At 41.8% G+C, this 19,268-nt stretch overlaps 3 protein-coding genes across 9 annotated transcripts in view; 1 reads left to right on the top strand and 2 right to left on the bottom strand.

Moving 5' to 3' along the window:
* POLG2 (DNA polymerase gamma 2, accessory subunit) overlaps positions 1–11,758 on the bottom strand; it is a 24,434-nt gene extending 12,676 nt beyond the window's left edge. For all 3 annotated transcript variants that reach the window (XR_004683098.1, XM_035026259.1, XM_035026260.1), the window contains exons 1-4: positions 8,680–11,758; positions 4,433–4,553; positions 4,208–4,313; positions 3,018–3,191 (exon numbers count right to left, since the gene is read on the bottom strand). Coding sequence is in view for 2 of the 3 variants with exons in the window: in XM_035026259.1 (XP_034882150.1) it covers positions 3,018–3,191; positions 4,208–4,313; positions 4,433–4,553; positions 8,680–9,241 (963 nt within the window). In the remaining variant the exon portion in view is untranslated. The remainder of the gene's footprint in view (positions 1–3,017; positions 3,192–4,207; positions 4,314–4,432; positions 4,554–8,679) is intronic.
* DDX5 (DEAD-box helicase 5) lies at positions 11,758–19,010 on the bottom strand. 3 transcript variants are annotated; one of them, XM_035026257.1, is made up of 14 exons: positions 18,985–19,010; positions 18,187–18,365; positions 16,803–16,968; positions 16,358–16,454; positions 16,136–16,269; positions 15,945–16,010; positions 15,540–15,681; positions 15,298–15,458; positions 15,038–15,210; positions 14,566–14,676; positions 14,283–14,344; positions 14,149–14,208; positions 12,675–12,899; positions 11,758–12,464 (listed from the first exon to the last, which is right to left on the bottom strand). In XM_035026257.1, exons 2-14 carry the CDS (start codon positions 18,228–18,230, stop codon positions 12,061–12,063), a joined length of 1,845 nt encoding a protein of 614 aa, XP_034882148.1. In that variant the 5' UTR covers positions 18,231–18,365; positions 18,985–19,010; the 3' UTR covers positions 11,758–12,060. The 3 variants fall into 3 exon arrangements, with proteins under 3 accessions (XP_034882148.1, XP_034882147.1, XP_034882149.1); XM_035026256.1 differs by lacking the exon at positions 18,985–19,010 and adding an exon at positions 18,648–18,738; XM_035026258.1 differs by lacking the exon at positions 18,985–19,010 and adding an exon at positions 18,912–18,928 and having other exon boundaries at positions 11,851–12,464.
* Positions 18,660–19,268, top strand: part of CEP95 (centrosomal protein 95) — a 45,317-nt gene continuing 44,708 nt past the window's right edge. Inside the window, exon 1 of one of the 3 annotated variants that reach the window (XM_035026250.1) lies at positions 18,660–19,268. In XM_035026250.1, coding sequence (XP_034882141.1) covers positions 19,250–19,268 — 19 coding nt within the window. In that variant the 5' untranslated portion in view covers positions 18,660–19,249. The other 2 variants (XM_035026252.1, XM_035026251.1) reach the window with 2 other exon arrangements.

Raw genomic sequence — 19,268 nt, 5'->3', positions numbered from 1 at the left:
ACTGGCTATGTATTAGAACTGCCTTGAATTTTAAAACGTAAAGGTTTTATGCTTGGGCCCCACTCCCAGAGATTCTGAACTACCTGGATGGGAGTGGGACCTCAGCATCACTATTTTTCCAATGGTCCCTAGGTGAGCATTATAATGAAGAGCATAATATTATAATAAAAGTTCAGCAGGGCCCTTAGAGAAAAAAACTGGTATGGTTAGGGATAGGGGTTTGGAGTATAATCTCTGGAAATGTAAAGTTTTTATAACAAGCAAACCTCTTTTAAAAGCCCGGTTTGGGGTATTTACTTTAAGGGTATTTACTTTATAATTAAGAATATAAAATATACTATAATGCATGATATAAATCAGGGATGGATAAACAGACTTATTATTGCCTTTCTTTTAAACTGATAATCACCTCAAATTTTTTTCAATGTCAATCATAAAAATCTAAAAGGTTTTGCATATAAACAGTTCTACCTTCATTCTTTTTTTTTTTACTATCATCACAGTCATCTGAACATTCATGTAATTCTCTAATACTTAAAAAAACAATTTGTCAATCCTCAACTTCTATTAATTATCCATGATCAAGCACAGTCTTCATTAACACATGTGTATTGGCTTTTTTTATTAAAGATTTTACTTATTTGACAGAGAGAGACAGCAAGAGAGGGAACACAAGCAGGGGGAGAGGGAGAAGCAGGCTTCCCGCTGAGCAGGGAGCTCGATGCAGGGCTTGATCCCAGGATCCTGGGTTCATAACCTGAGCCGAAGGCAGATGCTTAACAACTGAGCCATGCAGGCGCCCCTTTAAAAAAAATATTTATTTATTTAAGACAGAGAGAAACAAAGTATGTGAGCATGTGTGGGGGGCAGAGGGTGAGGGAGAAGCAGGCTCCCCACTGAGCAGAGAGCCTGACGTGGGGCTTGATCCCAGGACCCTGAGATCATGACCTGAGCCGAAGGCAGACGCTGAACCGACTGAGCCACCTAGGCGCCCCTGTATTGGCATTTTGAACCCATTTTAATGGCATATGGTACTGTAAAGATTAATGTAAATTTGTCCTCAAAAGGCAATACTCTTAAAATAAGATGAAATCAGAGAGGGAGACAAACCATGAGAAACTCTTAACTCTAGGAAACAAACAGGGTTGCTGGAGGGGAGGTGGGTGGGGGGATGGGGTAACTGGGTGATGGGCATTAAGGAGGGCACTTGATGTAATGAGCACTGGTGTTATATGCAACTGATGAATCACTGAATTCTACCTTTGAAACTAATAATACACTGTATGTTAATTGATTTTAAATTTTAAAAAAAGGCAGTACACTTCCTGAAATCTGGGATTCTATTCTAACTTTATTAGTTGGTCTTTTACACATTTATAGAACTGATACTTAATATAACTCTGAGGCGCTGCAAGCTACTGTGGTGCCATTTGAATATAAAAAAAGACTAAATCATATTTAAATATTAAGAAGACTTTAATGTTTTCTTTCTTTTTTTTTTTTTAAGATTTTATTTTTAAGTAATCTCTGTGCCCAGTATGGGGCTTTGAACTCACAACCCAGAGATCAATCGAGTCGCACACATGCTCTACAGACTGAGCCAGCCTGGTGCACCTATTGTTTTCTAGTTCTTTGAAAATTTCATATCCAAGGATGCAGAGATATCCGATGGCAACTCTTATTAGCTAAAATATCTGATTTCTCATACCATCCAGAATGAATTTCTATCCTAACTCTGTTCTTCAGGCTTTACTGATCTGCTTTACCACTCTCTAAAAATCCCTCCAAGAATATATTTAGATGTTAACTGTAAAATTTACTAAAAACAAATACAAAATAGCCTAAGAAGCCTTTCAAAAAAGCATATTAAATGGCAGGAATTCGGGGCGCCTGGGTGGCTCAGTCGTTAAGCGTCTGCCTTCGGCTCGGGTCATGATCCCGGGGTCCTGGGATCGAGGCTCACATCCGGCTCCCTGCTCGGCGGGAGGCCTGCTTCTCCCTCTCCCACTCCCCCTGCTTGTGTTCCCTCTCTCGCTGTGTCTCTCTCTGTCAAATAAATAAATAAAATCTTTAAAAAAAAAAAAATGAAACCTTCCTTTAAAAAAAATAATGGCAGGAATTCTATTTATTATTTTATAACACTTTATTATGTCAACTAATGATGAACAATTTTGAGAACTGTGGAAATGGAAGAGCAACAATTTACCGGAGAGTAAAACTCTGCAAAATAAAGTTTTTCATTGAGACAGTGAAAGTTACCACAATAATGAACAAAATAAGAGACTAACAGCCATGACAAAGAGATTGTCTTTAAATTCCTAGTTATAAGATTGGGGTGCCTGGTTGGCTCAGTCAGAAGACCATGCGACTCTTGATCTTGGCGTTGTGAGTTGGGTGTAGACTACTAAAAAAATTAATGAACTTGAAAGAAAATTAAATTCCTAGTCACAAGATTGATTGGTTTTTAACTATGATAATGACTATTTAACTATAATGACTATGATAACCAAGTTAAGTTTCATATGAGAGCTGAATATCACAAAATAAAATGTGATGGTGTTGGGGTTATGGAAAATATTCATAAATAACCTTTTTAATTTTTTATTAATCTTACTTGTATTTAAAATTAATCTACTTTCTCTAATAAGATGAGTACTACTATGTTTTAATTATTTTCAAGTTCCAAATACCTTTCTTCACTGAGAAGACTGTATTAGTCACCAAATAGCACATAAAACTCCAGCTGTGGCCAGTCAGAAAATCTAAACATTTAAATCTGGAACCACTCAAGAATGGGTCAGCATAGGGTTCAGCCACAATTCTATCCATCCACACGGCTTCTAAAACTTTGCACCCACGGGGCACCCTGAGTGACTGTCCTTGCACTTCAGAAATACATACTGCAGTATTAAGAGGTCATGGGGCCTCATGTCTGCAACCCGTTCTCAAATGGTTTCAGAAATGATCAGTTAGAGAATATGGGTAAAGGATGGATAGGAGCTTAAGGTAAAACATACGTGTAATTGAGACTCATTTCCAGGACACATGTGTAAAAGTTCACGGTCTCCTAGATTCCACAGGGTCTCTATTAGCTCCTTTCCCCATGGGAAATTGTAATAAAGGTGGTTTCCTTTTCGTCCCTCTTCATCCTGACAATCACTGCTGCTGAAGTTAGATGGACTCACAGCAAACTGGAAAAGAGTTTGTTTGTTTTTAAAGATTTTATTTATTTATTTGACAGAGACACAGCGAGAGCAGGAACACAAGCAGGGGGAGTGGGAGAGGGAGAAGCAGGCTTCCCGCTGAGCAGGGAGCCCGATGAGGGGCTCGATCCCAGGACCTTGGGGCCATGACCTGAGCCAAAGGCAGACGATTAACGACTGAGCCACCCAGGCACCCCAAGAAAGTTTGTTTTATTAATTTATGAAACTAAATGTTAAAACGTAAAGTTACCTGAGACTTTTATGTGGCCACTGAATGAAACTGGTCAGGTCCCATATAAAAACTATGAAGTTCAGTTAAATATGAGCAAATGTATTGCTAAAAATACTGTTTTTAGCCTGAAAGAACTACAGAGAAAAACTGCTGGAATGATCTAGCTTTTTTTGGCCAGTTAATAAGAAGGGAAGGTGACCATAAACTAAGAGGGATAGAGAAGAAAGTGTATACTCACCATTCTTATCCTCTGTGAAGAGTGTGATTATTTGTAATTATTCCACTTAATTGAGTGGGTGTTTGGGGATTTTAAGAATTGGAGAAAAGCAAGACAATGGTGAGCCACAAATACCTACTCTTCAGCATGTACTAAAACTTGATGATAAATCACAGAACCATCTTGACAAATATGGAGAGTTCATGGACGGAGGCAGTGAGCAAAGGTTGAAGCTTTAAGGGTGTGCAAAGGTCAAACTCTCTATCAGCCAGGAATGCCAGGTGAGGCATCTGAACTCTACCTCGAATGCAAAGGCTTATCACAAAAGCTTCTGAGCAAGAGAGACATCAACAGATATTTTTTAACAAAGTAACTTTTTATATGGAACAACGAAAATCATTACAAAGAGGCTTTTATTTGTACTTACTGATTTATTAGAGCTGTCTCTTACAAACATAACAGCCCCATATCAATAAAATTTCATTTATTGTAGAGAAGTATTATCTCTGACACACTAAGACACTTCACCTATTAATTCGTAAATTAAGGGTATACCTTTCTCCACCACAGGAGTCGATGACGTAACCAGAAATCAAGCCACTGGCCTGCAGTTCTTGCTGAAGTAAACCAAACCAGTGAAGCCTCAGTCTTCTCACCGATTCTTTGGATAGCAGAAATATCAGATAGTTACTTACTTGAAGATTATATAATCTATCCTAAAGTGAAAGTGACTGGTTCTTGATTAAATACAAGGCCAAGTTATTTGCCATTTTTTGGTACCTTTTAACACCATCAGATGTCTGCTTAGTATCAGGATGAAAACACACTCCAATCTGAGCAAGGCCATAAGGTAGTCTCTTGTTTACCAGATCCAGGGAATTAACATAGTGCTCCAAAGCACCTGTCAAAAGAGAAATCTGTCACGGTATAAATCTATAAACCCGTCATAAGGGTCAATTTATAAACAAATTAATATAATAATGCTAACACAGCAGTACAAGTACCACGGAACTATTCAGGCAGATCTTAATTGATTACTACTTAGTTTCCCCACAACTTTTTAACTTGATTTTCTTTTTTTTTTTTTTTAAAGATTTTATTTATTTATTTGAGAGAGAGGGAATGAGAGAGAGCACATGAGAGAGGGGAGGGTCAGAGGGAGAAGCAGACTCCCTGCCGAGCAGGAAGCCCGATGCGGGACTCGATCCCGGGACTCCAGGATCATGACCTGAGCCGAAGGCAGTCGCTTAACCAACTGAGCCACCCAGGCGCCCTAACTTGATTTTCAAATCTACAAGAAAGTTGATAGTAAATACCTGTACACTCGTCAGCTAGATTCACCAATTGTCAACATTCTGCCACCTTTTCTCCTTGTTCACCCCAAAACATTTCAGCATGTGTCTCCTAAAATTACTCTCTATACCATTATTATACCGTAAGATTAATCATAATACCGTAATTTTATATAAAATATGGTCGATATTCTATTTTCTCCAATTGTCACTCAACATGTCATTTATTGTTGTTCTCTTTTTCCCTAATTAAGGCTCCTGCTCTGCATTTTGATTAGGTCTCTTTAATCTGGAACATTTCCCCTGATTCCTCCCTCCTTTTCTAACTTTTAATGACATTGACTTTTGGTTTGAGTCCAGACCAGTCATACTCGAGATTTGGCTGATTGTTTCATCAACTTGGGTAAATCATTTTTAGCAGAAATAAATACTACACAGTTGATGTATATGTCTTCTTGCATTCTAACAGGAAGAAAATAGTATCAAATTATCCCGTATTAATGAAACTAAATTTGATTACCTGGTTAGGTAGTGAATATCCATTCCCCAACAATATCCTGCTCAACAATCTTCCACCCAACATTTTAGAATCCATTGATGATCCTGCCTCAATCAATTATTATAATAGGGATTACAAAAATCACAAAATGGTGATTTTTCTGTCTTTCCTTCTACATTTATTACATAGCTTCTGTAAAAAAGTAAACTTTCTCCACCTCCTTCCCCTACCAGCAGCCTCAACTATTTACTTTTCTGATTAACACTATAAATTTTTAATTTTAATGTGTTATGATCTATTACCATCAATACTTAATACTGTTTGTCTCAAATTCAGCCAGTGGGAGTCTAGTTCAAGCCACCATCTGTCCTTTTCACATGACCTCACCAGTCTTCAAGTAATTCTTTGTTTCCTAGCACCATAAAATGTCCCAAACTCACCTTGTACTTTCCCTGCCCCAGACCTGGGATAAGCCATTTCTTCAAGCACTGGTTCATTTTAGAAATCAAAATCTGGGTACTAGGTGTGTTCACTGCTATTGAGTGTCATTATTTCTAGGCCCTTTCAATGAAGAAAGTTAAGAATAATGTTTTTTAAAATTATAAGGTCATACTGATATTGCTGATTCAAATTTAACACTGCAAAGTTTATCCTTGTGTTCTTTTATATTTGTATCTCTTTTTTCTCACAGTGAAAATTTTGGTTCCTAATAACATTTATCCATCTATTTGCTTTATAACATATACGAAATAGCTTCAGAATTATAATTCCAACATTTCTATTTGGAATAAATCTAAGCTCAAGATTTCGTTGTAGTTCTTTATGCACTTAGATTATGTCCCACTAAATGACAGCACTGTGTTTAAGCTACTTGAGATTTCCACTTCTGGTAATAAATAGTAGATCAGCAAGATAAGAAAAGCTGGTCAAGAAACTTAAAAAAAAAATCTGCTTAAAGACTGAGCTATCAAGGCAGTAAGGACTTGAGGGTCCAAAATATGGAGAGAAGGGAGGAGAAGAGGGGTGAACCCAACATTTAGGGTTGCTTTTCTAAATCTCAAGTAGCAGAGCTGAGAAGCTTCCTAACATCTTAAGGGACTGGGGAGTACAAACACTGTAGTTCCTGGCTCCTCAAGGAGGAGGAGCCCTGGTAAACACCCCAGCCTTTCACTAGGGACACTCAAAGGGCTACACTGTAGGAGTGGAGATGAAAACCCTGAAGACCAGCCTCCAATAAACTTAATCCCAGATTGTATTAAGAAGATATGCTCCCATTCTATGAGGCGCCTGGGCGGCTCGGTCAGTTCAGTGTCTGACTTCGGCTCAGGTCATGATCTCTGGGTCCTGGGATCAAGCCCTGAATGGGCTCCTTGCTCTCTCTCTCCCTCTGCTCCTCCCCCCTGCTTGTGCTCTCTCGCTCTCTCAAATAAATAAAATCTTAAAAAAAAAAAAGATATGCTTCCACTCTAGCTGCCTGCCAAAAGCAAAAGCAAATCCTCCCAGGAAAAGAAAACACCACTCAGAAGCTCAAATTATGTCTAGAGTTTATATACAAACTACACAGAATATCAGGAGACAAGTCCAAATGACCAAAGGCCTAGAGAAAAACAGATATATCTGAGTCATTGGATGTGGACTTTACAAAAAGTGTGTTGAAGAAAGTTGATGACAAGATGGGGGTAAGGTCTAACATATGTAATTTGTCACAGGACAGAGGAGAATGGGACAATAACAATATCGGGAAATATAATGGTTGAGAATTTTTTAAAACTATTCATAAGTAGAGGCTACCAAAGTAGTTCAGACATGAAATAAAGAGAGCAAGGACCTTAGGAATAGAAAGAAGTGGTAAACTGGGTAATTCTAAGCTAAAAATACTAGTCAACTAAAGGATTCTGCAAATAAAGGAAAGAAAATGTCTGGTATATCAATGGAGGTTTTGATGAATGGACATCTAAGTTTCTTTTTTTTTTTTTTTTAGATTTATTTATTTATTTATTTCAGAGAGAGAGAGAGAGCGAGAGCGTGCACGAGCCGGGGCGGGGCGGGGGGGGGGCTGTTTAGAGGCAGGAGAAGCAGACTCTTCACTGAATACGGAGCCCAACATGGCGCTCCATCCCAGGACCCTGGGATCATGACCTGAGCCCAAGGCAGATGCTTAACTGACTGAGCCACCCAGGTGCCCTTAAGTCTCATTCTCTAATAGGGATGAAAAGATTGATTTGTTTTGGACATGATAATAAGTAGTGATTTAACTTGCCCCAAATAAAGACATCACGGAATAATTAAAGTAGTACAAATCAAAACTGTCACAAATATTCACCAGTTTGCTTTAGTTTGCTTTAATTATTGAGGAAATTTTTAAAAAGCTATGTGGGTACTAATTTTCAGAGAACCATGGACATTGGTTAAATTACTCTGTAGTGCCACTTAATTAAAATAGTAAGGATAGCATTTTGCAAAGATGAGATGCTGTGGCAAGTCTGTCCTGTAAAGAACTTGAATTTTTTTTTTTTCTTCAGAATCTCTGCGACTGTGTTCTATTTGACTTTAAAGGCAAATGATGGAGGCATCTGGCTGGCTCAGAGGAGCAGGTGACTCTTGATCTCAGGGTTGTGAGTTCAAGCCCCACCTTGAGTGCAGAGATTACAAAAATAAATAAACTTTAGAGGCAAATGGTGCCCCACAAAGTTCTGTGTATTCACTCAAGAATGTTATAAAGCTTGATTAGTTCTATTATTTTTTAGTCGACTCAAAAATCACTTAAAGGGCTCTTCAAACAACAGAGTCGTAGATAGGTTTTCGGTAGGAAAAATTGGGAGGGGGGGGTATTTTCTTTTTGCTCTAGAAGACCGAGCTCTTGATTAGCCTATTATGTGTAAAATTAAGGAGTAACTGTGGAAATATTTACCAACATCTTGGTAACGACCAACAAATGATTCATATGATTTAATTTACTCCTAATTATAGGGCTGCTCAATTGAACTGTAGGGTTGCCGCATGAAATTGAGAGCGTCACCTGGTCCATCAAGCCAGATTCTTTAAGGAACAGTAACTATTCCATAGACGAGTTTTCTCCTTGGTAGAAACATTATCAATATACCCAATTACTTCAAAAAGATGAGAACCAGATAATTTCCTTTCCACGTGAATAAAGGATCTGTTGCAATCCGAGAAATCTAGCAAGTCTGCCTTTCCACCCCATCTATTTTGAAGCATGAAATCGTGATGCATACCGTGAAGAAGGTTCTCCCGTAGTTTCCCAGAAGTTTTTAGTAAGTTTTCAAGAAATGCTAGTAGCTGTTCCTTACTCAGCTCTTTGTCTTGCAAGATTTCGCGTAGAGTTTCTGCGGAAACTAACCTGAAGGCACTGTCCCCAGGCAGCGTAGGGCCAGACTTATGATGGAGGGCATCTACCGGGAAGACCTGCTCCCTGAACACCACCACTGAGGACCACCATTCTGCTGCCAGGTTCTTGCGCAACTCTATGCCCAAGGGGCCAAGGCCGGGGTGGCACCCGCTCAGAAGAGAATGTCGGCTAAGCTGCCGCTTGCTGCCACTGAAGAAATGCCTTCTCTGACAGATCTCTACCAGCTCCTCGCTCCCCTCACCGGACTCGGGGGCTTCGGTCGGCTCGCTCCCCCGGGGCAGCTCCGCGTGCGACCTCACGGGCACTCCGAAGGAAAAACTCCCTTCCAGTAACGGCTCAGGCTGCCCCCCATCCACTCGACCTCCAAACCCAGCCAACAGGCACCTGCAGACTTTCTGGCAGGCCCTGACCGCTGCACCAGAACGCATCGCCGCCGGCAGTTAAAACAGCCCAGTCTCCCATTAACTGGTCGATCCCGGGAAACCGCCACAAACAGGAGCCCGGGAGCCAACTGCGCAGGCGCAACGGAAGTGATCAGGCGCGCGGCCGGCCACACCCACGGAAGCGCGTCACCGTGTACGGGCTGCTGCCGCCGCGGGCCTGGCCCTGTTGCTAAGGCCGATGCGGGCCTCCTGCCGTTTTTCGCCTCCATTAAGCCCTGCCTAATTGTTAGGTCTTTAGCACCCACAAATGTCGTTCCCGTCTACTTTTTCACTATCATGCGGTACTAGGAGTCAGCTTTGCTTCTCAATTTTTTGCAAATCCCATCAAAATACTTAGGCGTTCCCCAAATCACCATTTAAATACACCTTTTCAAATTTAAGCGTTGGCGAAAATAAACGAGCTCCCACTTTCAAGATCTTAGCCCTTGATGGTGGTTTAGAGACCCGGGCCTTAGCTGTTATTCATTGTAAACGCTGCCGCCATGCTGCCTACCTACAGGAGTGGGGATGGGGCTGGGACGGCGAACCGGGAGGAGCTTTACATGGTGTTCTCAGCCAGCAGTGCTTGCACGCTCCCGAGAACATTTTTGAAGAGAGCCGCCCAGGTGAACGTGGAGGCACACTGATAATCTAATATAAAGGCAAGTTCTATCAGAGAACCCTTCTACAGACTCATCAAAACATGCAATAAAATGTGATAACCTGTTTTAACCTAGAAGGCACTTGTGACCTCACAATTGTTCATTTACACACTCAGCCCTCAAAACTGCCCAAATAGTGGAAAGTGGCACAGCCCAGAGGAAAATGGTTGCTTCCCAAAACCCATGATTCCTACTTCTAACTTGCCTTTAAGTGGTTAGGGTAACCTTGAAAGATTAATGCAGATGAAAGAACTACTAGATTTTATTAAACTACCATGGGGCAGTTTATGAAAGGAGGGGGACAGCTTAGCAGTTAAATTTTAACTGTTAATTCATCATTATGTATAACATGTTGCAGGACAGGCTCAAAAACATTTTATACAAGCACGTGTGCAGGAGTTTGTGTAAAAAAACCTTTTAAGATCGTTTTGCTGTAGAACAATTTTGTTTAAAAAAAATCTACTTAAATTCCACTAAAAGCTGCGCTCTATTATCGTGTTTTCCGATCAGGAAACACACACCAGGGAAGAGGCCTATACACAAATAAATAAAAGCGAGAATGGGGAGAAAAATCACATTTATTAGTTCAGACAACCACAGGCTGGACACAACACACATGCTAAAAAGTGGACTGTCTTAAAACTTACTTCAAAGGTAAATAGGTAAATGTTTTCCACAGCCCCACAATCATTTCAATAAATGTTTACAAATTAAAAGGCCGTTAGACATTAAACAGTAAAATATGTAATAAATACTCCAACCTACCCCAAAAGCTTCTTATAAGTTAAAAGTCATAATGAATTTGACTAACCATGCTATTGAAAACTGTTCAAGTCACGAGAGGCTGAATCAGTTTTCAATGTATTAGTCCTAAAAATACCACTTCCCCATTCCCTACCCCAAGCAAATTCTAGTTAAGTTTTACATTTTAGAGATAAGGCATTGACACCAATTAAAGCCTCAGTTTAATAACCAGAATTTAAGTGAAGTCTCATGAAGACCTCTCCTCTCCTGACAAAAAAGAACATATATACCAGACTCTGGGAAGACATCCAGACCTATTTCTAGTCATTACTGAAATGAAGTATTAGAAAGGTTGGTGAGCCAAAGTTAAATCTAAAACAAACCCCCTCCTCCCCTGACCTTCCTAGCAATAAAAAAACATGTTGACCTAACAAGATGACTTGTACAATAGTCACTGTGCTTTTGGTTATGTTGCTTCCTCTTGGTTAATCGTTAACTTCAATAGGATTTTCTCTGAATATGAATAGACCGTCCAGTTTGAAGTCCTCTAGAGTTCCCTGAATTATCATAAAGACATTCATGATTCCCAGTGTAACCAGTTAAGTGCCCCAAGAGCCTGAATACTACAATCTATATTAAATTCAAACTTAGCTCTTGGCCAAAGATCTTAAAAGGTGTGAAGTCTTTTAGCTTTGTTCACCACCATTTTGGTAATTTACAATAGAGCCAAGAGTTATTCTGGAAAAGCAAGTTATTTAGAGGAATAAAGTCATCCACGTTGCTCTCACACTAAGCAGTTTGAGGGTGGAGCTATACAGTTGATTATTTCCTATTTTAATCTCACTTCACCATTTTAACCATTAGGCTATTAAATGACTCACCTGATGAGGTACAGAGAGCCTTAATGCAATTTAGCCTACAACTGTAAATTTAATCTCATTTTAATTCTTGCACTATAAATAGATCATTCTAAGAAGGGCCTTCTGATCTCCCCAATTCCCAAACCAAAGAAAGGAGCAGTCAATTTAAGTTTTTATGGTTAAAAAAAAACCAGACCATCTAAGCAAAGTTTTACATGACATTATATATGTAAAATAAAGTACAATTTCCACTTAATTCAGTCTTCAAATATTTTTTATTGGAAGGCCATGCATTGCCTTCATTTATTGTATTTCAAATCACTGTACATTTACTTTTGTGAAAACACTGCCTGCATTTTCTAGTACAAAAAAAACCTAAAAATTGTTTCAGGAATGTAGAGAAATATCCAACTTAAATAGCGAAAAAGTGCACCATAATTACTGCTGCACTGCAGTCATTTCTGCATTTCCCATGTTTCTTAAATAACTATCTTGTCTGATAACACACAATATAAAGAGCAATTATGAAAAACAGACATTTACATATACTTCTAAAGTCTTATTGAGAATATCCTGTTGGCATCGGATAACCAATCATAGGCGCAGCTGCAGTAGCAGGATATGCATATGCCTGTTGGTTCATACCATTGTGCATATTTGGAACGTTACTTCCATATTGCTGAGTGCTATCATAACCATTCTGGTAAGTCCCTGTTGGATTACCAGTCCTAAAACTGGTCTGTATACCAGCAGACACAAAATTACTTCCAAAGCTCCCATTGGTGTAATTTGCAGCACTGTAAACACCATTCTGAGTTTTTGCCCCAAAATCTCTCTTAAGCAGACTAGAGTAACCTCTGTCATAATTTTCCCTGTCTCTAAAGGTATTAAATCCACCCCTTTTGCCCGCAGAGTATCTGTCCCGACGGTCATCCTTCATGCCTCCTCTACCCCTGGAACGACCTGTCAAGAAAAAAAAAATTGCAAGCGTATTATTTCCATGGCACAAATCATTATGAACACAGAAGGAATTAGGAAGCTCTATTCACTGTGTGAAGTGTTTTCTCAGTTTCATATTGAAGATTTTACTCACCCGCCAATCCCATTTAAAGGATTTGTAGACAATCATGTGACCCCAAATCACCAACATTTCTTAATGAAGGTTGGTCTTACCTGAACCTCTGTCTTCGACCAACTGAAGCAACTTGGGATTAATTGCTTGATTAGCTTCACGAAGCACAGAGATAAGGTCGCTCACTTGCTTTATGTTATTAGGTGTAAAGAAAGTGTATGCTGTGCCTGTTTTGGTACTGCGAGCAGTTCTTCCAATTCGATGAATATAATCCTCTGAGGAGTTAGGGTAGTCATAATTGATGACAAATTTCACATCTTCCACATCTGTAAGGTGTTGCAGTGTGGCAAAATAGCAATGTACGGAGTTTTGCACACCACAACAGCCAGACCAAAAATAAAAAGTTAGACAATTGTATTCCCAAGAAGGTATGGGCTGCAAAAAATACAGTTAAAATGGTTATCCATTCTCTGTAGGAATACCATTGAGGTTGGAAGGGGGGAAAAAAAAAAAAAGCACACACCATCTACCTGTCTCATTACCCACCCAATGATAGAGAGCCTGTCAAAAGGACGTGTATTCTCTAACATATTCCCAAACCAGCCAAGTCCCCTTACAGATCATCAAGTGACATCTGAATGCTTCTGCGCAGTAGGGCCACTTAAAGGTTCACAGCAACCTCTTCATGTGCTCATTTTGAGGACCTTTGAACAAAAATGTACATGGTCCTTTGCATTACACACTCATCAGAAGTTCAAAATTCTGGCCACACTGCTTGTCTTGCCAAGACCTTACAACCGCAGCTGCAAGAAAAACATACCTGTCCCCCAAAAGTTGTTTTTATGCACTGTGTCTCGTCTAGGCAAGCGCTTCCAAGAAGCCAGGATTCACTTGAGAATGTGTCTCTCTCTGGCAGGTCTCGACATGACGACTACTGTGTAGGTGAGGGAGGAACTTTCAAAGCACTGCTTTCTTTTCCCACTGACTAAATGTGAGAAGTTGCTCCTGATCTAGATCTCATGTGCCAGTACTCACCAATTTGTAAAAGGCTTAGTACCTTTTAAAGCTGCTCTCTCCATTTCAAACTTGAACAAAAATTTCATTGAACATTGAAGTTTGGAAATATTTCTTCAACATTTCAGCAAACTCACTGAAACTCAAAGACCCACAGATCACAGTGAACAGTCTGAAACAATGCTGTACCATGGCAGTCATGCAAAGCATGGGACAGAAGAAATACCACGGCAGTGAACTGTGAGGATAACTTCCATTTTTTTCCCCCGGAGAGAACAGTTTACGGGGCAGAGGTGGTATGTTCTGCCTTTTGAAGATTACTGGCACACTTTCAGCTTTTCACCTCTCTAATCGACTGGAAGCAGCCAGCCGATCACTAGTCCTCCATCCCCCTCGAGTCCTCCGATTGTCATGCCTAGGCCTTGCCACAAAGACTGCACCTTTATATGAAAAAAACTTAAGAAAAAATGCAGAGGTTAAAGAAAGCAATAAACTTTCTTTAAAAAGAATTATATGGAGATCTTCTGGGAAACCAAGCCATGAATTCGAGTTTTTACTAACCTAGCCCTCTGGAGGCCACATCTGTAGCAATCAGAATAGGAGCTTTTCCATGTTTGAACTCTGTGAAAGAGAAAGAATCATCAATAATCTGAGAATTCCAGGTTTTGAGAAAAAAAATTTTTCATTTGACTAACCATTTAGAACCCAGTCACGCTCCTGTTGACTCTTGTCACCATGGATACCCATGGCGGGCCACCTACATTAAAGAAAAACCGTATCAGTAGGCTCACATTTGAAACCGGAAAGGTTTTAGTCTACTACCTATCTAATCACCAATTCCTTTAATTTCACCTAAGCAGTTTTATTTACACCAGGTAATGGTCATCCATGACATTTATATCGTTACTCTTGATCAGTTTGCGCCCCCCCCCAACCTCAGCTCTCATACACCTGCTTCAATGGAAGAAGCCCACATACCCATCTCTCCTCATTTTTCTAGTAAGCTCATCACATCTTCTTTTGGTTTCGACAAAAACAATGGTTTTATTCTCCTTCTCACTCATTATCTCTTCCATTAGACGAATCAGTCTTGGGGGAAAAAAATTGTGAATTTTAAGAGTAGTCCACGGTTATGGCCACACATTTAAAATCACTGAAGCACTACCTTCAGTTACACGGCTACAAGTAAAAACACCTGCATGAACACTTAACAAGCAACTGCCCTTGGTCCTTAAGCCACAAAGCATGTTCTTTCACCTAAAGGAATGCTATAAATACAGTGATAACCAATTATGTGAATGAAGAAAACATTTTTCAGGAAGACAGACTAATTTTAAATGAACACATTCATGTTCCACCCAACTGAAAGTCACTTTTAAGATAACCTATGAAAGGATAACTCCAAAGTTTGGCGAAACTTTTACAATTATAACTTCTATAGAAAACTTACTTTTCATCCTTTTCTACATCGTGACATACATCCACAATCTGAAGAATGTTATGGTTTGCACTCAGTTCTAGTGCACCAATGTTTATATGAATGTAGTCTTTCAGGAAATCTTCAGCAAGCTGTCTTACTTCTTTTGGCCAAGTTGCACTCCACATTAGGGTTTGCCTATCAGGCTAAAATATTTTGGATTAAAAAAAGCATTGTATTCTAAGAATAAATTGAGAGCTAAGTGAAAATAAAACATTTTTAAAGGCACTTACTCTTATCTGATCCACAATCTTCCTTATTTGGGGTTCGAAGCCCATATCAAGCATTCTATCTGCCTCATCAAGGACAAGGTAAGTAGTTCTTCTCAGATTGGTTTTCCCACACTCTAAAAAGTCAATCAGTCTTCCAGGTGTTGCAATACAGATTTCCACACCTTCAATTAAACACAGAGACGTAACTACGAGATCTAGAACTTCCAGCACCAACAGTGACAGATAGAATTTTTGTTACATGCCTCTCTCCAAATCACGAATCTGTGGTCCCTTAGGAGCACCACCATAGATGCAAGTGGACTTCAGTCGACATGCTCTACAGTATTCAGCAGCTACCTGCTGTACCTGTTGGGCCAGTTCCCGAGTTGGTGCCAGCACCAAGCACTAAAGAGAAACAAAAAGTGAAACAGGTTTTAGCAAACTCCTGGATCCTAGTTTTAAACTGATTGTCATTAAATAGGCAGGTCACTGATTTTGCTGTCCAGTACTCAAGTATGATCAAGGCAGCTCTGTCAGCAGCTAAATTAACATGATACAACTAATGTCTCTACGTTAGACCACAAAAATTATTTTTTGCTACATATTCTACAAAACACTGCATTGTACTCCTAGGCAAAAATTAACAAAAAATACAGATATATACTTACAATAGGCCCATCACCTCTCTCTAGGAATGGCTGATGATTGATGTGGACAATAGCAGGCAGCAAATACTATTTGTGGTGGGGAAACAAACAACAGGAGTTAAATTAAAAAGCTTCTGGTTTCTTTATATTCCGAATCCATTTTCTCTAGCACATGACCACAGATTAAAACTCAAAATGTCTCCCACACTTACAGACAATGTTTTCCCGGATCCAGTCTGTGCTACTCCAACCATATCCAATCCACTTAGAGCAACGGGCCATCCCTGAGCTTGAATAGCAGTGGGTTCAGTAAAATTCTGTCTTGCAATCACATCCATGACATTTGCTGTAATTAGCAACAATTCAGTAAAATTTAGTGAAGCCCAGAAAGGAGGAAATAAAAAAAAAGGGGGGGGGTCAAAACTAGCACTTACCAGGGAAGTTTGCTTCATAAAAATTCAGAACTGGCTTTGGGCAGTTGTGACCTCTAACCGTAATTTCCTTACTCCTTCTGTATGTCTCCACCTCTTGCTATAAAACAAATTGTAATAATCTACTAAGTACCATGACAACCTTCACTAATATGCAGCCAGCAAGCCCCTAAATTTATAAACTATTATTAAACTTTAATGGGGCCATTTAAAACCTATATCCACATATGGAAAACCTACACAGTAAAAAATCCACCGAGTACAGTTATATTTAACCATTCTATGTAGAAAAATTTGAAGACACCTGTTTCCGAAGTACCACCTCATCTACAAGCGTGAATTTCCCTAAATTTCGTCATTTTCCACAACGTCTCTGTTCATATTTCTACTTACTAGATAGAAGCCATTATTGAGTTACAACCCAATGAAGCTATGTGAAATTACTCACTGCTGTGCGCCTAGCCAAATCAGGGTGTTCTTGATAAAAATTCTTCTCAAATTTGGGCAGCTCATCAAGATTCCACTTCTTTTTGACTAGTTTCTCCCCAGGGTTTCCAAACTTCTTTCCAGATAGGGGCCCTGCCCTACTTCCCCCAAATCGAGGTGCACCAAACCTGAAATTAGAGCAAAAAAGAAGTTACTCATATTTTCAAACGTCTACAGAGAAATTTATATAAAGACTTATTCTCTCTTGGCATACACTGCGCATAAATGACTTTTCGAGGTTTAAGGCTTAGCACTTAGCACCCGTCATGCTCTCAAAAGCCACAATTAGCACCACCTCTCTCACTTCCCGTTGTCCCAAATACACACTACTGAAGCCAAGTCAACAGCCCGGGATTTACCAGGTCGGAAACTGGCTGCCCAAATGCCTGAAGTTCAGATTACAAGGATAGACAACAGCTTGTAGCTCCTAGTCTTTCCCGTGAGCTTAGAAATTAAGTGTCTGGGAAAGAGACAATACAAGGGAGGTGCTTAACAACAATGTTATTTATCAGCTGTTTTCAACCAAAGCAGCTTTGGTTTTAAGGAATAATGGGACAGCAACAGCAATGAGAACAGAACAAGGACGCTGGTCTCAGAGACACTTATGCAAGCCTATCGAATGGGGGGGATGCCGCGGAAGGACGCCCGATCAGGATAGCAAAATTATATAACGCAAAGAAAAAGAGAAGGAGGAGCTGGCAACTACCGGGGGAGGAGTCCCGGACCGGGCGGCGTTCCCGCTGGGGCGGCGCTTCCCCCTTTGTCTCGCATTTCTCTCTGCGCCACATTTTCTCGACGCTGCCATTTTGAGCTCCTCCGCCGGGCGGGGTAACAAAGGCGCCGCCGCCATGTCCGACGCCGGCATTTTGTACCCGCGACTCAGCCACATGGCCGATTCCCGCGGTGCCAGCCACCCCCCTGCCCCCGCCGCATCAATGGCTTCAGAGGCGACCCCCTCGGCTATCATAGAACTCCCGGGCCCCCTAAAACACCTCCCGAGAAGATGCACCTAACAGCGCTGACTTCGTTTTCCTGGAAGCGTTGCGCTTTTCCCCCATCGAAATACGCTCTCCCGAGTTCTCCCAACAGCTGTTCTATCGTCGGGGGTTGGGGGGCTTCGACGCCCCCTCCCCCACCCCCGCCAACAAAAGGCGAGATTGAGGACCGTTAACAGGATAACATCCCTCAGTCACTTTTGGACAGATACCAAAATGGCGCAAAACTTCGATTGATAAAACCTAATTATAGGTTAAAAAACCCAAGTTCCCGCCGCCCCCGCCCGCCGCCCCCTTCATCGGCCTCCCATCCCCCACTGCCGGGCCTGACAAGTCCGTTCCCACACTCACCCTCGATCCCGGCCGCGGTCTCGGTCACTCGAATAACCCGACATGGCGTCAATGGTTGCGGTTGGCGGGGAACGAAGTGGAGAAAATCGGGTGCGACGAGTCGCTGCAGGTGGCTTTGGCGATGGCAAAGCCTTGCGGGGGCGGCAGCGGCGGAGGGGCGGCGATGACAGGAGCCGAAGCTGCTCAACAAGAGACCGGTGGAAATGAATGAGGTGCCGGCCGCGTCCCGGCAGCCGGTTTTATAGCCTGGACCGCCTCCTCCGCCGCAGAGACTGCTGGGAGCCGCTCTATGACCTAATCACCCCGCCCCTGCGCAGAGGCCGCAACGCCCGCCGGCGTTCCGGGATCCGCCATGTTCTCGCCCCACCCCCACCCTCCCCCTCCCTCAGAGTCGCCGGTTTGGGGGCCCTTTCATGCCTGGGCCCACCTACACTGAGATGCCTCAGCCTACACTCCTTCACCTTTTTCTCGTCTTTCCACACCTCAAGAAAGCCACCCCGCCCTTTTCCAGTTCCAGCACAACCGACAAAATGGCCAGCACGGGCCAACCCACTCAGACCACTTGGAGATGTTTACGTCTCCAAAGAGCCTTCACGCCCCTAACCAAGCGAGACGGGAAGGCGGAGCCTGATATTGTCACGTGGCTGCTCCCGCCCCTCCGGTAAGCGGACCGCACTACTTCTCCACTTGGAGTCGGCGGAGGAATACGAAACGAAATAGCTCACCGGAAGTGCCGTACTAATGCCCCGGGAGACTGGCCTGGGCGGCTGGGTGACCCGACCTGTCAAACCCACCCACCTGAGAATCCCTTAGCGGGATCTTGCCCGCGAAGAATGGTATCCAGAGCCCACAAACCGCCGCCTCGGCGCGTGCAGCGAAAGGAAGTGTTCCTGTGATGGCCAATCAGCAGCGAGAAGCCGTTTTAACGTCCCTCCCTCTTTTACCCCCTGCCCTTTAGTTTCGTTCCCCCCGCCTTGGCGGTGCGTCTGCGCTGTGGGGCCCTTCCAGGACGCCGTCCGCCGCGCGCCCAGTTGGAAGCCAGGCGGCGACCTGCCTCCGTGACATGGCCGGCTCAGAGGCTG

Source organism: Mirounga leonina, unplaced genomic scaffold, assembly GCF_011800145.1.
Source record: "Mirounga leonina isolate KUSES-001 unplaced genomic scaffold, KU_Mleo_1.0 Mir_197, whole genome shotgun sequence".
NCBI lineage: Eukaryota > Metazoa > Chordata > Mammalia > Carnivora > Phocidae > Mirounga > Mirounga leonina.
This window is presented reverse-complemented; position numbering and strand designations above follow the sequence as displayed.